Raw genomic sequence first — 21,919 nt, forward strand, 5'->3', positions numbered from 1 at the left:
TTAAACTTTTCAATTATCCTATACATTTTAAAAAATGAAGATCAGTTGTTTATATAGAATGAATCAGAAAACCTACTTGGATTAGAAATTAGACTGTATCTATTTGGATAGAAGTTTAGATATACTTAACCCTAAGGTAATCTTACATGATTGATCATGTTACATGAGAAATGATAAAACTGTTATAAAAGAAGTGTGTTTATAAGGTTACTTTAGATTTTATTGGTGGTAGTATCGAACATGGATACAAGTGTACTTTGATGTGTCAAATTATTTTTAAAATTAGAATAATAATTATAGCAATTAAAACATGTATTTTACGAGTTTAGTAAGTGCTTTCACATGTATTTACATGTATTACCTATTTCATTCCTACAACTTTCTTTGTGAGGATATCCTGGCACCAATTATCAAGCTCAGTTTTATAGAGAAGAACACTGAAGGTAAAAGTAAGAATGAACTTGCTGTATTTTAGCAGGTGATTTCAGTGTTCTTGCTAAAGTAACGTGAATGGCATGCTGCTATTGATTGTAAACTTCAAGGGAGAAGAAGCATGCTTTGCATTTTAATAGCACTATGACAATTAAATAGTCACCATATTTCCTATTTCTTGTTTGAGATACCAATGTTATATTCCTTTTAAATATTTTTCTCTTAGGAGAAAAATCTTTTACATATTATTTTTATTAGCTCTTTTAAAAAAATCAGTGCAGGTCCTATTTATAAAGACAAAATTTCCTGAAATTTTTGACAATGATGGTTTACAGTTATCAGTCAAGTTATTGTAGTTAAGGACAAATTCTTAAAAAGGGAAAAATATTCTCTATTACTTATCTTTAATTTGTCTATTAAATACCTATCAGAAATTTAATATATGTAGAAAGACCCTACGAAAAGAACAAGTTTAACCAAGAATTCACACACAAAAAATATATGAGAGAATAAAGTTCAAAACAGAGACTTTGTGTTTAAAATCTTTATAGGTCTAAAATTTTATATTCAGCATAATAACTTCAGAGATGTGAGGAGTTATAGATGTCAGACTTTAGTTAGCAATCAGAATACGAACAGCTCTTTGTTTTAGTTGCCAGACTACCTTTCCAGTGATTTGTTTTCATACTGTCTTCATTCACTATGCACTCAGCCTTAACACAAATAATAAAAGTTTTAAAAAAGGTTTAAAGGAAATTTTTAAAAATGAAAATAATATTTTGCATATATGCATTTTTAAAAATACTGCTTATTTAGACTTAGTGAATTGAAATCAGAGTTCTCTCATGAAGTATTCATTCCTTCTCCCAAGCTCTAAATATGATTAGAAATCAGATATGATAAAGATATAAAGCATAAGTCTTAACTGGTAGTACATATAACACACTGTCACCTTTTTCTATGAACAGGTAGCATGTTAGATATGCTCCTATAAAACATTTATGAGGGAAAAAAAGCACACAAATAGCAATGTTAAAATAGAGTCTGCAAAGTAATTTATCTCTTACCAATTTTATTTTAAAAGTTGGTAAATATATTTTTACCAAAGGCAAGGATGGTGGGCGGATGAAGAATGTGTCACCCACCGCTTTAGAGTTCTAGACTACACTATAAATAGCACACCTAGACTGTGTACATGTTTTCTTTCCTAAAGCATAGTTGTACTAAGAGCAAATTTTCTTAGTTTCTGATTTCTTTCCAAATCTATGATTCTGTTTTGCTGTTGTTAGTGATTCATATGTTGACTTTGTTTTATTGTATGTTCATGTATAATCCAAGGACCAAGAGACCAGCTATACAATTATCAAATCAAAAGAGACGACTATAACTGCAGAGGGCTTGAAACCAGCTTCAGTGTATGTCTTCCAAATTCGAGCGCGCACAGCAGCAGGCTATGGTGTCTTCAGTCGAAGATTTGAGTTTGAAACCATTCCAGTGTGTAAGTCATTTTAATTACTGTCAACTCATGTCTCTGTAATGGTTACCAGAAAAGAGTCAGTGGATCAATACTCTCCCTGGGCATTCTGTCAGTCTCCTGCTCCTCCTCTCTCCCCCAGGGCTGACCTGCCAGGTAGGAAGCCTCTGTCATGCTATTATGGTAAGTGTGCAGGTTAACACATTGGTCCCTGATCCTCATTGGATTGATTCTACTGGTAGACAAAACACCAGAAGGTCCTCAAGAAATGCTTAAACCTTGCTTTTAAAGACTTCTTTTCCACTGCTTCCGTACTTTATTGAATTATTGCCATTTACTTTTTACTTGGTTTATTGAACAATGTTAGCAGGTTTAGTCTTTCTATGAAAACTCCACAGGGAGCTTTCACTAGTACTGAGTTTGGCAAGAAAATGATTCTCTCTGATTGTTTTAAAATCAAAATCCCTAGCAGTATCTGAATGGAGGGTATAAAAATATTTCTGAAAAATCAAAAATATTTCCTGTACTATTATTTTTTTGTTTGTTTAGCACAAAACTTTTTCTTCTCTAATGGTGAACAAAATATTTAGACTATTTATTCATCTTACAGCACACATTAAAAGTAGGATATAAAGACTATAACTTCCTTGTTTACATATATGTATATATAATTATGCACATTTTAAAAAGCTAGTTATGTAAGATTTAGTGTTTTTTAAAATAAAGAAAATAAAATACATATTTCTTCCTTAGAAAAACCTACAAAATGAGAGTTCTTATCATATTTACTTTTTATTGATTAGAAAAATCATTAAGTTAAATTTTCAATGACTTATGAAATACATTACAAAAAAATATCATTTTAAAGATTACAATGTTCTAATTTGTTTTAGGATGTTGGCATATACAGCACTATTTTTTTTCCAGATTTTTCAATATACATCTTACTATTTAAAAAATTAAGTAGTAAATTCTAGGTATGCCAGAAATTCATCAATATGATAATTGAGAGAACTAATATGAGATTATTTTTCATATACTTTTACAAAGGCTCACATGAGGCTGTATACTTTTTATAATTTTCTACATAATTTCTAAAGGAAAAGAAATATTACTCAAATATTTATTACCATAAAAGTTCACTTTAGTGTAATTAATATATACTAAAAGTATTTCAGGTTATGTTATTCTGCCTCTTAAGTATTAGTGTGGAATTTTATTTTTACTTGAGTATGTGTATATATATTTGCAAGCATTTTAAGAATGAAATTTTCTTTGAACAAAACGTCTATTATATACCAACTCCCTTTGACCTTTATGTAGACTCTTTTCTTGATATAGTTCAACAAGGATATGTTGAACATCTATTACATATTAGTCTTTAATATTTTAAATTTATTTATGGATTTTATAGAGCTTAGAAGGGAGAGAGAGAGAGAGACAGACAAAAACATTGATTTGTTTCTGTATGTGCCGTGACTGGGGATCAAACTGGCAACCTTTGCATCAGGGCGATGTTCTAATGACCTAGCTATCTGACTAGGCCTATCTATTAGTCTTTCTTAAGCCCTGAGAAAATCACTGTAATACATTGAAACTGCTCTCCAGAGAAAAAGTCAGTCTATTTAATTCTGAAGAATCAAATACTTCTTATAAAATTATTTTAGAATAATAATTTTATTTAAAATTTTATTTTATTTACTCCATACATATCAAAAGATTTTCACTGTAAGTACTGCGAGTGATTCAAATTAAAGGACCAATCACTTTTTTCTTAAGCCTTGTAGTCAATTAGAGACTTTAAAAAGTTACATGTTGATTAAAATGTATTTGTGGTTTGAATTACTTAAAATATATTTATTTAAACATGTAAAAAATTTGGGTATGCCATTAACAATTATTTTGGTACAATATATTATTCTATACTTAGATGCTAAAATCTCATACTTTAGTACATTGTTAAATTTGATCTTGCCGATTATTAAAAATGTAACATTTGACACTACTAAGCCCTTATAATATTTTCCAAAAATAATACTTTTGTTAGCCTGCAATTACCTTGTTTTTATCTTTACATCTGATTAATCATGCCCCCTTCTTTCAAAAGGATTGAAAGTATAGATCAGTGCAAGATGGTCAGAGTCAGTTTGAGTTAGAAAGAATCTAGGGATAGATGACAAGAATAGAAAGGGAAGCGTTTGGATGTCCAGGATTTATCTGGGGTTGGAATTTGTGTCAAGAGCTAAGAAGGGTTTGTAAAGAACAAAACATGGAAAGCAGGGTTAGTATTAGTTTTGATGACTTAAAATTTGTTGTCTTGTAGGTGAACTAAATTTAGCCACTCTAAATTTAGCAAAATGGTTGTCATTAAACTATGATCAAGCTCGGTATTCTATTGAGGATTTCTTGAATTACTCTATAAGTTTCTTATTTTAATTGAATGAGTTATCGGCAGAAAGAAACATTTTCTTAATTATTTAGGTATAACTATCTAATCCCACCCATATTCCTTTATTATTGTAATTGTATTTTTCAAATATAAAGTATTTCATTTAATTCATGTATTTTAAAGAAAAAATAATGTAAACAAATGTAAAATCACTGCAAACTTGAAATTCTAAATATACACCTTGATATTTTTCAAAAAGTGGTTCTTAAAAAATACTTTTTGATCTTATTCTGCTTCAAATTATTGTGTCTAAAATTATATTCAGAGTAGTTACATTATATTTACCTTTACTGAAGTTACAGTCACAACATTTTGACTTCAACCTATGTCTGCAAAAATGTCTTATTTGAGGTAATGAAACTTTTTATTTTTCTGGAAAACAGCGCATGCAAACTGTAAACATGTCAAATGTCATAGATTGAGTAACTCCTCTTTAGATTAAGGTGTTTGACATCAAGGGCTAAATTCATTTTATTATGCAAACCTAAGATCTTTAGATGACTGCTGTGTAAACAATTAACACTCATTTTTTTTTTTATGATGACAAGGAAATAATCAGTGATTAAGTGATTCTTTCAATTCTTTTTTTGAGAGTAAATATTTTCTCTTAGAGATGTCTTTTGAATTACACACTTTTGAGAAGAGATATTAGAAGGAAATCTTAGCAAAGTGTGGGTGAATTGCTTAAACCATGCAGTGATTACCAACTATTAAGCAGCCCTTATTTGAATACATATGATTACATTAACCTCCGGCTCCATTTTCTGTGTCTTCTATCAGCAGTTGCAGCATCCAGCGATCAAAGCCAGATTCCTATCATTGCTGTGTCTGTGACAGTGGGAGTCATTTTGTTGGCAGTGGTTATCGGTTTCCTCCTCAGTGGAAGGTAAGATAAGAAGCTGTGATTTTCAACTTGTGCGGCTGATTCCTTCCCTACATTGACCTGACCATTTGCCTGTTAAGCACATCCTAAAACAAATCAAGCAAGCAATACACATATCAGTAGATTACCTCAATATATGATGTATTTCTTGAGTTTTACTTTGTCCCTGTTAAGTACTAACTTTTAAGCATACAATACCTCTTCATCAAACATATTTTCTTCATTAGGATAGTATTAACTTGTTATTATTTACCGTCATTAAAATAACCAGCCTTTGTTTTATACAGTCTTTCTTTTTACCTGACATTTGTTTCTTCTCAAAAGTATTTATTGTTGCCTGCTTTAGTTTTAGCATTTAAGAAAGACTATGTCTGTGCCATGGTAGATTTAGAAGAATGGGACTAATAATTCTAGTTAGTCAGCATTCTGTCCTAACAGGCTAATGGACAAAAGCAGACACTTTGGTAAACAAGCGATTTGAGAAATAATCAGCCCTTTATTAATGACTGCTTTTATTTTCAGAATCTGAATGATTTTAACATGACTACATCAATCATAGTACATACGGATTTAAAATGAATTTTATTGACTGTTTTATCAATAGATATATTAATATTGATTATATAGCTATATTTTTTTCATTTAGAAAAAAAAAATAGGTAGAGTCCCAATAAGAACTTTTGTAGAGGTATTTTTTGAAGCTGACCTGAGTATAATCAATTTTCCTAAAAATAAATAAATACATACATATAGAAACATGATTGTATTCTATTTCTCCAACAAACATATTTCCATTTTTAATCTAGGCCATAGTTAGAAGGGATACTCAGTAACGACAGCTGTCAGTTTAAAAACGTTCTGGTGTTAGGCTATTATGGAAAACTTAATGAAAGTCTTCATGGAAGTACTTAAACCTGCACAAATATGTGAAATTTACTATAAGATAAAAAAAAAAGTCAGGAAATCAATAGTCATATTGATTTTGTTACTGTTATATTCATTTAATTTTGACTCTGAGTACCTATACAACTCATAAATATACAGAATTAGGCACTTTTCAATACACTGCATATTGTATTCTGAAAAGATTTATGACTATATTCATAAATTACAATAGTAACAATTTACTTTCATAAAACATTGTTACTTCCTTTAAACATCCTTTCTCTTTGTATCTGAAAATTCCATTTCTTCCAGTTCTTTTCATTTAGGAGTGTTCAGGGTAGGGTTTTCTTAGAATATATGTAGAAATGTGTTGCTTACTTTTAATATTTAAATAGCAGCAATATATTTTTAGAAATTCTCTGGGAAGCTGTTTGTGCTTTTGCTAAGAACAACCAGCCTTTTGCAGCTGGAAAACTGGGTATTGGCCTGACCTGTGGTGGCGCAGTGTGTAAAAGCGTCAACCTGGAATGCTGAGGTCGCCGGTTCGAAACCCCAGGCTTGCCTGGTCAAGGCACATATAGGAGTTGATGCTTCCTGCTCCTCCCTTTTTTCTTTCTATCTCTTTCCTCTCTGTGTCTCTTTCTCTCTCTGTGTCTCCTCTCTCTCTAAAAAAAAAATGAATAAATAAAAATGTGAAAAAAAAAAAGAAAACTGTATCTAGTGCCCCACAGACCTGTTCTCTCTAAAGTCAGTGGGTGAGAATTTTCTACCTGTGTCTCAACTTTCTGGAGAACAAGCTAATTCCCTCAGTCTTATCATAAACTTTGCTCAGATTTTAATCAAATAAGATTAATAAGTTGAGTGAATGGCAACTGCTAAGGAAACTATGATGTGAGATCTTTTCTACCCCAAGAGGGATAGACAACTATACATTTGCAGAGCTGATTTGTATTATAATATCTTTATTTCTAACTGAGATATGAATTGTTTCTTCCTTTTTCAATAAATCCAGAAGCATTGTTACTTATACTTAGATAATTGAGATCATAAGGTATTTTATTTGTTGGGTTCATACTTAGGAAAAATGAATAAAAATGGAAAAATGAACAAGATCTAAAGTTCAATAAATTTGTATATTTGTGGGTTTACTAAAAGATAAATCAAATATTAGAAATACTATATTTTATTGTAAACTTAGATCACTATATTTATTTAATCTAAGTGTTGTTAATGTGAATGTATTGATGACATGCAGCTATAAATTTTTATCAGTATGTGAATAAGCCCCCATTCTCAAAAAATGTTCTCCCCAATATATACATAAAATTCACTTTAAAATATTTTTGTTACATCTGTAGCATTAGTCAATGTTTTTGAAAGAAATTTAGATCTACTTAACTTTCTAAAGGATATTATAGCTTAGCATGCACACATACACACAAGTTTCATATATTCCTGAATTTCTTGAACAAGAAATTAAATTTTAGTATAATTTTTCATTATACTAGAATCATATCCACACCCAAAACACAAATCTAAATTTTTAGGATAACTAAATTTAATATGTGGTAAAGTAAATTTTAGATTCATTGTCTTATAGAAGTATGTTACATTTTTTTAATTACAACACTTTATGAATTTGTACATTGTTGATTTTTAAATTTCAGCCTATGGTTCTAATACTAGGAATTTGCTATTTAAAGGAAAACAATTTACCAGAAATCAATTTGAGATTTCTATTTTTACCAGAATTTTTTTTGAATAAAAATTTAATACATTTTGTTGAATATACATTCTTGAATTTCAGGGACCATTTGTTATATGATAGAAACATTTTTGGCCATTATATTTTACTTTTTATAGATAAGTTATTATTTTTGTATTATGTCAGTATACTTATTCAAAAGCTAAATAATATGATTCTTGAAAAACTTTTTCATTCAAGGCAATGAACTTGGTAATTTTTGCCTAAACTAAGAAAACCTTATCTATCATGTAGTATCCTGAATTAACTCAGTAAAAATTTGTCAAATAAAAAAAAAGAACTAAGTAATGAAACATTTCCAAAATCTAACATAAATTTTGGAAATTCTCTTTGAGTACTAGTGAATTATTGGAGAAAAATCTATTCTAGAAATGGTTTAAGGAGATTGAATTTATGCTTCTGCCTCCTCTCTGTGCCAAAATGTTATTGATAAACACACACAAAAATATAAAAGTATTTGAACATTCCTCTCACTTAGAATTTTCTCTTTTATCACTTTTAATCTCTTGAATATTTTATAAATCAAATATCTCATTAAATATCTCTTAAGTATAAGTAATTTGACTGTTTAATGGTGATACAGATAAATCGATTTTGATATATTACAAAAATATGAATTTCACTTGTATATAATATCTGTTGACAATTTATATCATCATTTGGGTTCAAGAAAAATATGTCTTGAAGATCCATTTCACTGACAATTTGAATTTTTATTTAGACCAAAGGAAAAACTGAGGATTATCACACAAATACTATGACACTAATCTATTTCAAAGAAAAAAATAAAGTCTTTTATTCTAGAATACAATGAAAGAAGAAAAATCAGTCAAATACAGAGACTTTCTAATCATTTTAGGATAAAATTGATTATGCAGCCAGCAGAAACTTTGGAGTCTTTCTATCTAGATATAGTTTTAAATAACATATGCAAGTGTCATTCCTGGATAGGAAAAGCTCTTATTTTAAAAATGGCTAAGTTTTATAACATCTTTTTAAAAAATTTCTTTTGAATTTTTCTGAAATGAGAAGCGGGGAGGCATAGAGATATACTCTCACATGTGCCTGACCGACCAGGATTCAGCCAGCATGACCATTAAGGGGCAATGCTCTGCCCATATGGGGTGTTGCTCCATTGCAAAAGGAGCCATTATAGCACCTGTGGAAGAGGCCATGGAGCCATCCTCAGCACCCGGGCCAACTTTGCTTCAATGGAGCCTTGGCTGTGGGAGGGGAAGAGAGAGAAAGAGAGGGGGGAAGGGGAAGGGGAAGGGTGGAGAAGCAGATGGGTGCTTCTCCTGTGTGCTCTGGCCAAGAATTGAACCTGGAGCTTCAACATGGGGGACTGACGCTGTACCACTGAGGCAACCAGCCCGGGCTTGTAACATCTTAAGATTCTATCAGTTTTAGAATTTGTGTGATCGTCCTGTTTAAAGATACTAAATATTCTATAGAGTAGGCATTTTCAACCAGTGTGCCACAAGGATTTTTAAATCATGCAATTCCTGAGTATTGAGTCAAGGGCACTGACCTCTTTTTTCATGGACTGTCAAATAAAAAAATGACAACAGCCCACACAGCAATAGCCATCCGATGTAAATGAATTAAAATTATAAATTATATCTTGTTTTGACATATTGGCCTCCCCAAAATATCTATATGGGTGTGCCACAGAACTTTAGTAATTAATTTATGTGTGCCATGCGAAAAAAAAAAAAAAGGTTGAAAATCACTGCCTGAGAGCATTTTCAGCAGGGTTCAGACTCTCTCATTTACTTTCTTATTAATTTTAAATTGCGTTTTCATGGAACAACAGAACAATTGACATGTCCTCAGCAAGCTAAAAGCTAATTACTCTGGGGTAGATATAAATGAAACTTCCTGATAGCACAACATGTTGTAATTGTTTTTTAATCTTCCTCTTTTATTGCTAATGACATTGCACATTAATAACTTTCTTATTATATCCTAATTTTGTGACCTTTCTCCTCTTTTATATACAATTTTATACATACAAATTGTTTAATCAATCTATCTTTTAGCTGAGATTGACATTTTCACAGTCTTCCAGTTTATTTTTAAAAAAGTGTATTACTGTGTCCTTCCCCTCTTTTTTCTTTCCTTTGAAGATAATCATTGATATTAGTTGACATTTTCTCTCTGTGTCCCCATTTCAGACATAGTTCTTTATTCTGAAAACTGAATACTTTGTTTTAATTTACAGAATATAGAGGTATAGAAAATACAAAGGAAAAATCTTTCAGCCAACAGAAAATTTATTCTTTCAACTTGGCTCATCATAGACATCCTGAGATTAAAGAATATATTTTTAATAGCTTGTTTCTGATCCCTCATTTATTACATGTTCACAAATTTAATGAAATGTTAAGAATATATCAAAGCTTTGTTTTTTTATTTCAATTAATTCTATATGTACACTCAATGATTAAACGTACACACTTTACATACATGCATGGCACAAATATTTACACGTTTGTGAATATCAACACAAGAAAAGTTAACCTGTTTGCCAATTTTAAAATTAGAAAACAAAAAACAAAAAACTTGTACGTAGTTCCTGAAGAGGTAGAAGGTTTCTCTAAAGTTGTTTGGCCTTTGATGTGTTTTTAAGGCTATTCATATGTGACTTTAATACTACGATGTTCCTGAGATGATAAATTTGATCATAGAGGTGGTTCAATGACTATAAAAACAGATTAACTATTTTCTGGCAAAAGATCTTCCCTTGTTTTTTCTGGTCATGTTAAAATGCTGTGATTCAACATAAAATTACTAAATGCTAAATTCTATTTTTCTTTGTCTTACATTAAACATTTGAAATCAGTCCATTAAAAAGTCTCATAGTTTTTGAGGCAAAAAATTGTTTACAGATCAATGGATGCTGTACTTGCAATTTAACCTATCAAACTTAAGGTATGGAGGCCATATTAGAAGTTTAGAGAATAAAAATCTATTTATATAAAATGCTGCTTTTAAAAAAATGCTGCTTTAGATCTTTTATTACCTAAGAATAATATTTAAATTTAGCCTTTTGTATTTTTTAAAAGACTCTTATAGAACAGGTTATAAATTATAAAATCTTCACAATCATCTATTACAGATATCAATCACCAAGGTGGGTTCCAGTCATGTGATATAAGAAGGCAATGCCTTTTTCTCAAACTGTTTCCACTTTAATTTAGTAGTCTGACAAATGGACAGAATTTTATAAGCAGAATTATAACAGCTATGAATAATAATAAGAATTTAAACGAAAATCACTCCCTTTGTTGTAGCTGTTTACCTTGAACGAGAATGACAATCCAATTTTCTAATTCAAAAAATATGTGAGTATTTATTATGTGCCTGTCATTATTCTTGTGTTAGGGAAAACAATGACTTGATGGGAAAATGCACTGGACTTAGAAATTTTTGTTTAGGCTCATTTGGAGCAAACTAAAATAATTATATAGGCTTTTTTAATGCAATTATTTAGTTCACACAAGTGCACAAGTTCTGCTTATATTTGATATCAAAATATAATAACTTCTTATGGGAAAACTTTATAAAGAATGTGAAATATTCTAAAACTTTAGAGAAGCCTCTTTACCTAATGGAAATAACACAGTAATAGTATTGATAATAATAATATTCTCTAGCATTACATACTACCTACTACGAGGCACTGGCTTTGTATGTAATAGCTCACAATATTATATCTAAGTTCTGTCTCTGACTTATGCTGGGTAAAATGATCTTCTTGCTGTTTCTTGAATGCTATAAAAATAGTCCAATCTTAAGGCTCTTGCACTAGCTCTCCTTGCTGCCTAAAACTCCTTTGCCTTAGAAAACCACGTGGCTTCCTCTTTCAAGCCTTGCTGAATCTCAGCCTCTCAACTGAACTTACTAAAAGGATGACCCATGACTCCTTCTGCTGCACACCAGACATGTCTCACCCAGATTTGTTTCTTCATAACACCGGTTACCATTATATACCATAACACTAACTGCCATTATATACTATATATTTTTTTATTCTGTTGATTTTTTTTTCTGTTGACTCTATTAGAATATAAGACCTGGGATGGCAGGTATTTTTATTTGTGGAATTTTATTCTCTTCTGGGAAAATGTCTAGACTATGAAATTATCATATACAGTTTGTTAATGTGGTCCTGGAGATTGAAACCAGCTCTGACTTTAAGGCCCTTCTCTTTATCAGAAACTTCCCAATTAACGGCTTATAATTAATCAGCTACATGATTTTGGTGAAACTGAATTCTTGTGTACAAAGTCGCTGATTCCTTGCGATAATAATAATGATTTTAATATTTTTAAAACCTTTCAAACAAATCAGTTTTATGAATAAAATGCCTCTTAGAAATTAATATTGATGATATTTTGACACTAAGGTATGAAATACATTGAATTTTAGTGCATTCTCCCTCTGTCCTTCACATAAAAATTGTACCTAATAAATTTTAGAATCACACATATCAAATATCACCAACTCCATGACCATTAACGATTATATTTATATAAAAGCTAGTTAATTTTACCTCAAAACTTTTTTTTTCCAATTGACGTAGTTTTAGGTCATATTTTATATTTGTTTCCCTTGATAGATATGTGATCATCTTGAACACCAATTATAAGATAAATTCTCAATAATTGTCCATTGACCATAAGAATGGAATAATAAAGCTATAGTTCAAGGCTCTTGAAAATATACTTCAAACTACTATTCTAGTGTTATCAATATATGTTTTTGACATGGACTCATTTGAATGCATACAACAGATGCCAATTTTAAAGTGGCTTAATCTAAAAGAGAATTATAGATCAGATAGATGAAAAGCTCCAGAGATTTAAAAAATACCCAAGGACAAGCACTTTATAGATACAACTGGTGAAATAATATCCACTATGCAATTGAAGGACATGATTCTAGAATGATATAAATATGGTATTTAAAGCCACTAATCAAAATGAGGTTCTCTGGGTAGAACCTGGGGCACTCTAATATTGAGAGGTAAAGTGAGGATGAAAGTTCCATCAAAAAGAGACTGAGAAGAAGGGTCCATGATATAGCAGAAGAACAGACATTTGATTGATCACCGAAGGGGTAATAGTCACACTATTGAGCCCAGCTCCTACAGTAGAGCTCTTACCCTTCCCTCTCAGAGCTTACATGGCACAAGCTGTGACAGAAGCCTTTATGCAGCTCTACAGAATCAATCAATCAATCAACGCTGGGACCTTAACTAAGCAGAGGATGGAGAAATTACACTGCATGGCTCAGAGCAAAAGAAGCTCATGCTTGACCTTTAAGATAGGGTCAGTCTCATATGATGCACGAGGGCCATATGAGAACGAGGAAAGAGGGCCTCACTCCGTTCTTTTCTTTCAACTTTCAACATTAAACCTTACACACATGTCAACACCCACACCAGCCATTCTTTCTAATATAAACATTTCTCTTAGCCAAAGCAATTTCTCCTGCATGTGAATTCTCAGAAAATTATATCGGTATTTCTCATGTAATTTAACACTTTCAACCACAAGTTAAATAGTACTTTGGTGACTATCTTCTCTTTTCTGCCACCAGGAAATATTTAGAAGGCAAAGACTTCTGTTGCTCTCCCAAATCACCTAATTGAATTAATATTTTATAAGTTATTAAATTATAGATAAACTATGCATTGATCTTTATTTCACAAGCTTTGATTCGTGGGTTTCTTTTTCCCTATTAATGTTGATAGTTTGGGGAAAGAGAAAAAGTTAGTAAATCTGACATGAGCTTAAGAGAATACCTAAACTGTAAATGTGCCTTCTTCTTGAAAAATAAAATTTTAGTGCCAGTGCAAAATAAATGCAATGATTTTAAAGACATATTGCATAGGAGTTAAGAAATCTTTACTAGCTCATGTTATTTATTTGACATCTGGACATGCTAATGCCAGTGTGATGGTGTACTTGGTGATTTCAAACAGTGTTAGCTTTTATAAATAATAATGTATGTCAATATATATGTATTTCTCTTCTGATTCTTTTCAAAGTAGAGACTTCATGGATATGTTGATATATTTGGTATCTTTAACATAACTAGGAGTATTTTGTTTCAGAACTTGATAAATTTTGATAAGAAAAAGTACTACATGAACATATTTTAATCTAATACCATTTTATTTTAAAATAATGATAAATATTTGTAATTACACATACAATCACTGATTTTAGAAAAGCTCATCAAAAGCAAATCTCAGCAGTTTATGAATTAGCAATAATGTGATTATATAAGAATGTAATACATCCAGGCATGTGTATTGATTTACTATCTAAGGGTTATTATTCCTTCTATTTTCTCATGATTGCATGCTTTTTCTTCAAAGGCTCTGAATCAAAGATAATTAGTGAGCAGTTCATAATTTGTTAATAACTGACAAATGGGGATCAGAGCAGAGTAGTGCCAGAAAGAGTAGGAGCATCACAACAACTAATTGCCCACTGTGGGAAGTAAATCGTCTTAGGAAACTGAACCCAAGAGGGTTACTGGCTCAATTCCTCAACATTATTGAATATCCCACCTGTGACTTCTCACAGATCCAACATGTAAACACCACTGCAACATTCAGAAAGTTATGCTGAGGCAATTATTTAAACAAAAAACTCCACAGTACTGGAGACAAGTTATTATAATTGAATTGCAAAGCTGAAAATTATTTGAGCAAAGATTCAGATGTCAAGTTTTAATCACAGGGTATGTCAAAAAGACTAGCCACAAAGCAAAATACACTTTTTATGTGAAGCCCCTTTTCTTTAAGGATGTGATCCCCATGTGAAAGTCATAGTAGCAGGCTGACATGTCAGGAGGTGCAGGGCTCTGATGGAAGACTATGCTAGGTTTCTGGGAATCTTACCATGTCTTTCAGACACCACAAGAGCACAGGATTTCACAGGAACTTGATACCCAGTTCTACAGAAAAAATAAATAGCACTGTCCTACGCCAGAAGGTACAACTCTCGTCAACAAAAAAATCAGTTAGTTTCCTAAGTCATGTCAAGGAGTACACTCTTTGCTGAGAAATGAAGCAAATGAACAATAAAATGATGCAAATGATTTTAAACACCAGATAAAAACCACATCTGTACAAGATCTATGATGTTTTAAAATTTGTATGTATCTGAAAATAAATAAATGTTTCTAATGGATCAGCAACTCAGTTTCAACCCATTATCTTTTTGCCCAAACCCTCAGGCTTCTAAATCTTTATCCAATAAATTGCAATGTGAAGTCTTTCTGAATATCTCAAATATATGTTTGTATATGGTTTGAGCCTGTACAGTTTGCCTTATTTATTCCCATTGATTCTCAAAGCCAGGGTGACTAGATCCTGTTCATGTTTCTCCAACCTTTTGAAATCCCACCATTCCAGGAGGACTCGTTAAATAACACTGCTTGAAGTCTACCAGGGATTCATCTCATCTCAGTACATCATAAATCCTCAAGTGAAAATCTTTATCAATATTGTTCCCATCTCTCCACTGATTGGATTACATCTCCTTTGACCTCAAATGTTCAAAATGCTATGTTCAGACATATCTTTGGGGGTTAGATTAATGGCCATTTCTTAAATGTACTTCCTGTTTATTTTATTTTATTTTATTTTTTTGCTCTCTAAGACATCTTACTGACTCTCTTTCCTACACATTTCAGTCTATTTTTTACATTGTATATTGCATAGATAGCATGGTTACAGTAATAGTGCTAATTTCTTACTAGCTGCCGCTATTTTATTAATGTATATATTTCTTAATTTTCTGATGAAATATTATATTGAACATACAAAATAAAATTTAGAAATAAAAAATGAATCATATTTATCCTATGGAACCAATTACTATTAATATTTTGACATATATTGAATACATTTTTATATACATAGTTGAGTCCATAATTTAGTTTTATTTTTTGCTTTTTGTGGTTTAACAATATAATAAAACATTCCTGTATAACTGAAAATGTTTTAAAAGCAAATATTTAATACTTTTTCTTATTCTAATGTTTAATCTTTTCTATATGCTTTCCCTTTTGCTTTGTTTACTAGCTCCTATTTTTATTATTTTTGAGAGAGGGATTTCTATCTTTAATATCCTTAGAACAACATTTGAATAATTCAAAATGAGGGTAAATGAATATTAATATTTTTAAAATTGTTGATACATATTCACAAATGGTCCTCCTAAATTATTGTACTAATTACCATTCCCTACAAAAGTCTATGAAATTAACTGGTGGGTTACAAATTAGTCTCTGCTAATTTCATAGAGAGAAAATAGTTCTGTATTTTTAATTGCACTTCTTTTTATTTTTTAAGTTTAATAGTTTTTTAATATATATATGCAGAAATAGAATTATTAACTATTTTTATTATCTGGTTTTTTTGCACTTAATAATTTTATTTTTTTAATGGGGTGACATCAGTAAATCAGGATACATATATTCAAAGATAACAAGTCCAGGTTATCTTGTCATTCAATTATGTTGCATACCCATCAGCCAAAGTCAGATTGTCTTCTGTCACCTTCTATCTAGTTTTCTTTGTGCCCCTCTCCCTCCCCCTTTCCCTCTCCCTCTTCCTCCTCCCCCTGTAACCACCACACTCTTATCAATGTCTCTTAGTCTCACTTTTATGTCCTACCTACGTATGGAATAATGCAGTTCCTGTTTTTTTCTGATTTACTTATTTCTCTTCGTATAATGTTATCAAGATCCCACCATTTTGCTGTAAATGATCCGATATCATCAATTCTTATGGCTGAGTAGTATTCCATAGTGTATATGTGCCACATCTTCTTTATCCAGTCATCTATTGACGGCCTTTTTGGTTGTTTCATGTCCTGGCCACTGTGAACAATGCTGCAATGAACATGGGGCTGCATGTGTCTTTACATATCAATGTTTCTGAGTTTTGGGGGTATATATACCCAGTAGAGGGATTGCTGGATCATAAGGTAGTTCTATTTTCAGTTTTTGAGGAACCACCATACTTTCTTCCATAATGGTTGTACTACTTTACATTCCCACCAACAGTGTATGAGGGTTCCTTTTTCTCCACAGCTTCTCCAACATTTGCTATTACCTGTCTTGTTAATAATAGCTAATCTAACAGGTGTGAGGTGGTATCTCATTGCAGTTTTGATTTGCATTTCTCTAATAACTAATAAAGATGAACATTTTTTCATATATCTATTGGCCATTTGTATTTCTTCCTGGGAGAAGTGTCTATTCATGTCCTCTCCCATTTTTTTATTGGATTGTTTGTTTGTTTGTTGTTGAGTTTTATGAGTTCTTTGTATATTTTGGATATTAGGCCCTTATCTGAGCAGTTGTTTGAAAATATCATTTCCCATTTAGTTGGCTGTCTGTTTATTTTATCAGTTTCTCTTGCTGAGCAAAAACTTCTTAGTCTGATGTAGTCCCATTCATTAATTTTTGCCTTCACTTCTCTTGCCTTTGGAGTCAAATTCCTAAAATGCTCTTTAGGTCCATGAGTTTAGTACCTATGTCTTCTTCTATGTACTTAATTGTTTCAGGTCTTATGTTTAGATCTTTGATCCATTTTGAGTTAATTTTTGTACAGGGGGAGAGACTGTAGTCCAGTTTCATTCTTTTGCATGTGGCTTTCCACTTTTCCCAGCACCATTTACTGAAGAGGCTTTCTTTTCTCCATTGTGTGTTGTTGGCCCCTTTATCAAAAATTATTTGACTATATATATATGGTTTTATTTCTGGACTTTCTATTCTGTTCCATTGGTCTGAGTATCTATTTTTCTGTCAATACCATGCTGTTTTGATTGTTGTGGCCCTATAATAGAGTTTGAAGTCAGGTATTGTAATGCCCCCAGGTTCATTCTTTTTCTTTAGGATTGCTTTGGCTATTTGGGATTTTTTATAGTTCCATATAAATCTGATGACTTTTTGCTCCATTTCTTTAAAAAATGTCACTGGAATTTTGATAGGAATTGCATTAAATTTGTACATTGCTTTGGGTAATATGGCCATCTTGATTATATTTATTCTTCCTAACCAAGAACAAGGAATATTCTTCTATCTTATTATATCTTTTTTCGATTTCCCTTAATGGTTTATAGTTTTCATTATATAAGTCATTTACATTCTTTGTTATGTTTATTCCTAGGTATTTTATTTTTTTTGTTGCAATCGTGAAGGGGATTATTCTTTTGAGTTCGTTCTCAAATGTTTCATTGTTGGCATATAGAAAGGCTATTGACTTCTGTATGTTGATTTTGTATCCTGCAAATTTACTGTATTGGCTTATTGTTTCTAGTAGTCTTTTTGTGGATTCTTTGGGGTTTTCGATGTATAGGATCATGTCGTCTGCAAAAAGTGATACCTTTACTTCTTCTTTTCCGATATGGATGCCTGTTATTTCTTTGTCTTGTCTGATTGCTCTGGCTAGAACCTCTAGCACCACATTAAATAAGAGTGGAGAGAGTGGATAACCGTGTCTTCTTCCTGATTTAAGGAGAAAAGCCTTCAGTTTAGTGCCATTTAATATGATGTTAGCTGATGGTTTATCATATATGGCCTTTATCATGTTGAGATATTTTCCTTCTATAACCATTTTGTTGAGAGTCTTAAACATAAAATTGTGTTGTATTTTATCAAAAGCATTTTTTGCGTCTATTGATAAGATCATGTGGTCTTTGTTCTTTGCTTTGTTAATATGGTGTATTATGTTAACCGTTTTACGTATGTTGAACCATCCTTGAGATTCTGGGATGAATCCCACTTGATTATGATGTATTATTTTTTTAATATGTTGTTGTATTCGATTTGCTAGTTTTTTGTTTAGTATTTTAGCATCTGTATTCATTAGAGATATTGGTCTGTAGTTTTCTTTTTTTGTGCTGTTCTTGCCTGGTTTTGGTATGAGGGATATGTTGGCCTCATAAAATGTGTTTGGAAGTACTGCTTCTTCAATTTTTTGGAAGACTTTCAGTAAAATAGAAACCAAGTTTTTCTTTGAATGTTTGATAAAATTCGCTGAAATAGCCGTCTGGGCCTGGACTTTTATTATGGGGAGGTTTTTAATGGTTTTTTTTATTTCTTCTCTACTAATAGGTCTGTTTAGGCTTTCTGCTTCTTCTTGACTCAGTCTAGGAAGGTTATATTGTTCTAGGAATTTATCCATTTCTTCTAGGTTGTTGAATTTAGTGGCATAAAGTTTTTCATAGTATTCTACAATAATTCTTTGTATATCTACGGTGTCCGTGGTGATTTCTCCTCTTTCATTTTGGATTTTGTTCTCTTTTTTCCTTGTTAAGTCTTGCCAAGGGTTTGTCAATTTTGTTGATCTTTTCAAAGAACCAGCTCTTTGTTCTATTGATTTTTTCTATAGTTTTTCTGTTCTCTATTTCATTTATTTCTGCTCTGAGTTTTATTATCTCCTTTCTTCGGCCGGTTTTGGGTTGTCTTTATTCTTCTTTTTCTAGTTCCTTAAGGTGTGAAGTTAAGTGGTTCACTTGGGCTCTCTCTTGTTTGTTCATATATGCCTGAAGTGATATGAACTTCCCTCTTATCACTGCTTTTGCTGCATCCCATAGATTCTGATATGTCGTATTGTCATTTTCATTAGTCTGTATATATCTTTTGATCTCTGCACTTATTTCTTCTTTGACCCATTCATTTTTTAAAAGTATGTTGTTTAGTTTCCACATTTTTGTGGGATTTTTTTCCTCTTTTTTGCAGTTGAATTCTAGTTTCAAGGCTTTATGATCAGAAAATATGCTTGGTACAACTTCAATTTTTCTGAATTTGCTGATGTTGTTTTTGTGGCCCAACATATGGTCAATTCTTGAGAATGATCCATGTACACTGGAGAAAAAGTATACTCAGTCACTTTGGGATGAAATGTCCTGTAGATGTCTATCATATCCAGGTGCTCTAGTGTTTTGTTTAAGGCCACTATATCTTTGTTGATTCTCTGTTTCGATGACTGATCTACAGCCGTAAGCGGTGTATTGATGTCTCCAAGTATGATTGTATTTTTGTCAGTTTTATTTTTTTTGTTGTTGTTGTTTGTTTGTTGTTTTTTTTGTTTGTTTGTTTTTTCTGAAGCTGGAAACAGGGAGAGATAGTCAGACAGACTCCCGCATGCGCTCGACCAGGATCCACCCGACACGCCCACCAGGGGCGACGCTCTGCCCACCGGGGGCGATGCTCTGCCCCTCCGGGGCGTCACTCTGCCATGACCAGAGCCACTCTAGCGCCTGGGGCAGAGGCCAAGGAGCCATCCCCAGTGCCCAGGCCATCTTTGCTCCAATGGAGCCTTGGCTGCGGGAGGGGAAGAGAGAGATAGAGAGGAAGGAGGGGGTGGGGGTGGAGAAGCAAATGGGTGCTTCTCCTATGTGCCCTGGCCAGGAATCGAACCCGGGTCCCCCGCACGCCACGCAGATGCTCTACCGCTGAGCCAACCGGCCAGGGCCTGTCAGTTTTAGTTTTAAGGTCAATAAGTAGCTGTCTTATATATTTTGGTGCTCCTTGGTTTGGTGCATATATATTAAGAATTATTATGTCTTCTTGATTCAGTGTTCCCTTAGCCATTATGAAATGGCCATTTTTGTCTCTGAGTACTTTTGTTGTCTTGTAGTCAGCATTATCAGATATGAGCTTTGCTACGCCTGCCTTTTTTTGAATGTTATTTGCTTGGAGTATTGTTTTCTAGCCTTTCACTTTGAATTTGTTTTTATCCTTGTTACTTAGAGGAGTTTTTTGTAGGCAGCATATAGTTCGATTTTCTTTTTTGATCCATTCTGCTACTCTGTGCCTTTTTATTGGTGTTTAATCCGTTTACATTTATGTGATTATTGACACTTTTGAGTTCCCTATTGCCATTTTATAGATTGTTTTCTGTTAGTTTTGTGTCTTGTTTGATCCTTCTCTTTCATTTTTCTATCTTTTGTTTTTATTTGGTTGTGTTCCATACATCTTTCCTCTGTTGCTATCTTTTATAAATCATATGCTTCTATGGTGGTTTTTTCAATGGTGGTTACCATTAAGTAATAAAAGTGGTTTCTACCCTGTTCATTGTAGTGCACTATTTTGTGAGTACTTTTGCACTCCATCATTTTTTGCTACTGTTAATCTCCATTCACTTTCTTCCCTTTCTTTTTGTTGTTGTCACAGTTTAAATTTGGTTTTATTGTGTTCTTCTTGGAGCTTTTACTGTGGCCTTGTTTTTTTTTTTTGTTTTGTTTTGTTTTTTGTTCTTTGTATCTGATTGGAGAACCCCCTTTAGTAATTCCTGGAGTGGGAGTTTTCTGATGATAAATTCTCTCATCTTTTCTGTATCTGTGAGTGTTTTTATTTTTCCTTTATATTTGAAGGATAGCTTTGATGGGTATATTCGTGGCTGAAAGTTCCTCTCTTTCAGGACTTTAAATATTTGGTTCCACTTTCTTTTAGCTTGTAGAGTTTCTGTTGAGAAATCAGATGATAATCTAATAGGCCTTCCTTTATATGTTGTATTCTTCTTTTCCCTGGCTGCCTTGAGAATTTTTTTTTTTTTTGCCATTGGTTTGTGCCAATTTCATTATGATGTGCCTTGGAGTAGGTTTGTTGGGGTTAAGAAAACTCGGAGTTCTGTTTGCTTCTAGAATTTGAGGCTTTAGTTCTTTCCACAGGCTTGGGAAGTTCTCATTTATTATTTGTTTGAGGATGTTCTCCATTCCATTTTCTCTCTCTTCTACCTCTGATATACCCATTATTCTTATGTTATTCTTTTTGATGGAGTCAGATAATTCCTGTAGGGCTGTCTCATTTTTTTTTTAATTTTTAAGTCTCTTTCTTCTTCTCTTTGTTGTGCTTCAAATTGCTTGTCTTCTATTTCACTAATCTTCTCTTCTATCTGGCTTGTTCTATTAGCTAAGCTTGTTACCTCATTTTTCAGCTCGTGAATTGAGTTTTTCCATCTCTGTTTGATTTGTTTTTATAGTTTCAATTTCC

The 21,919-nt window shown here is 32.1% G+C and overlaps 1 protein-coding gene across 5 annotated transcripts in view; it reads left to right on the plus strand.

Moving 5' to 3' along the window:
• The window catches only part of EPHA5 (EPH receptor A5), a 375,839-nt gene that overhangs the window by 269,671 nt on the left and 84,249 nt on the right, over nt 1-21,919 (plus strand). For 3 of the 5 annotated variants that reach the window (XM_066279318.1, XM_066279316.1, XM_066279319.1), the window contains 2 exons: nt 1,771-1,930; nt 5,136-5,241. In XM_066279318.1, the coding sequence (XP_066135415.1) occupies nt 1,771-1,930; nt 5,136-5,241 (266 nt within the window). The remainder of the gene's footprint in view (nt 1-1,770; nt 1,931-5,135; nt 5,242-21,919) is intronic. The other 2 variants (XM_066279315.1, XM_066279317.1) reach the window with 1 other exon arrangement.

Source organism: Saccopteryx bilineata, chromosome 5 (genome assembly GCF_036850765.1).
Source record: "Saccopteryx bilineata isolate mSacBil1 chromosome 5, mSacBil1_pri_phased_curated, whole genome shotgun sequence".
In the NCBI taxonomy this organism is placed as follows: Eukaryota; Metazoa; Chordata; class Mammalia; order Chiroptera; family Emballonuridae; genus Saccopteryx; species Saccopteryx bilineata.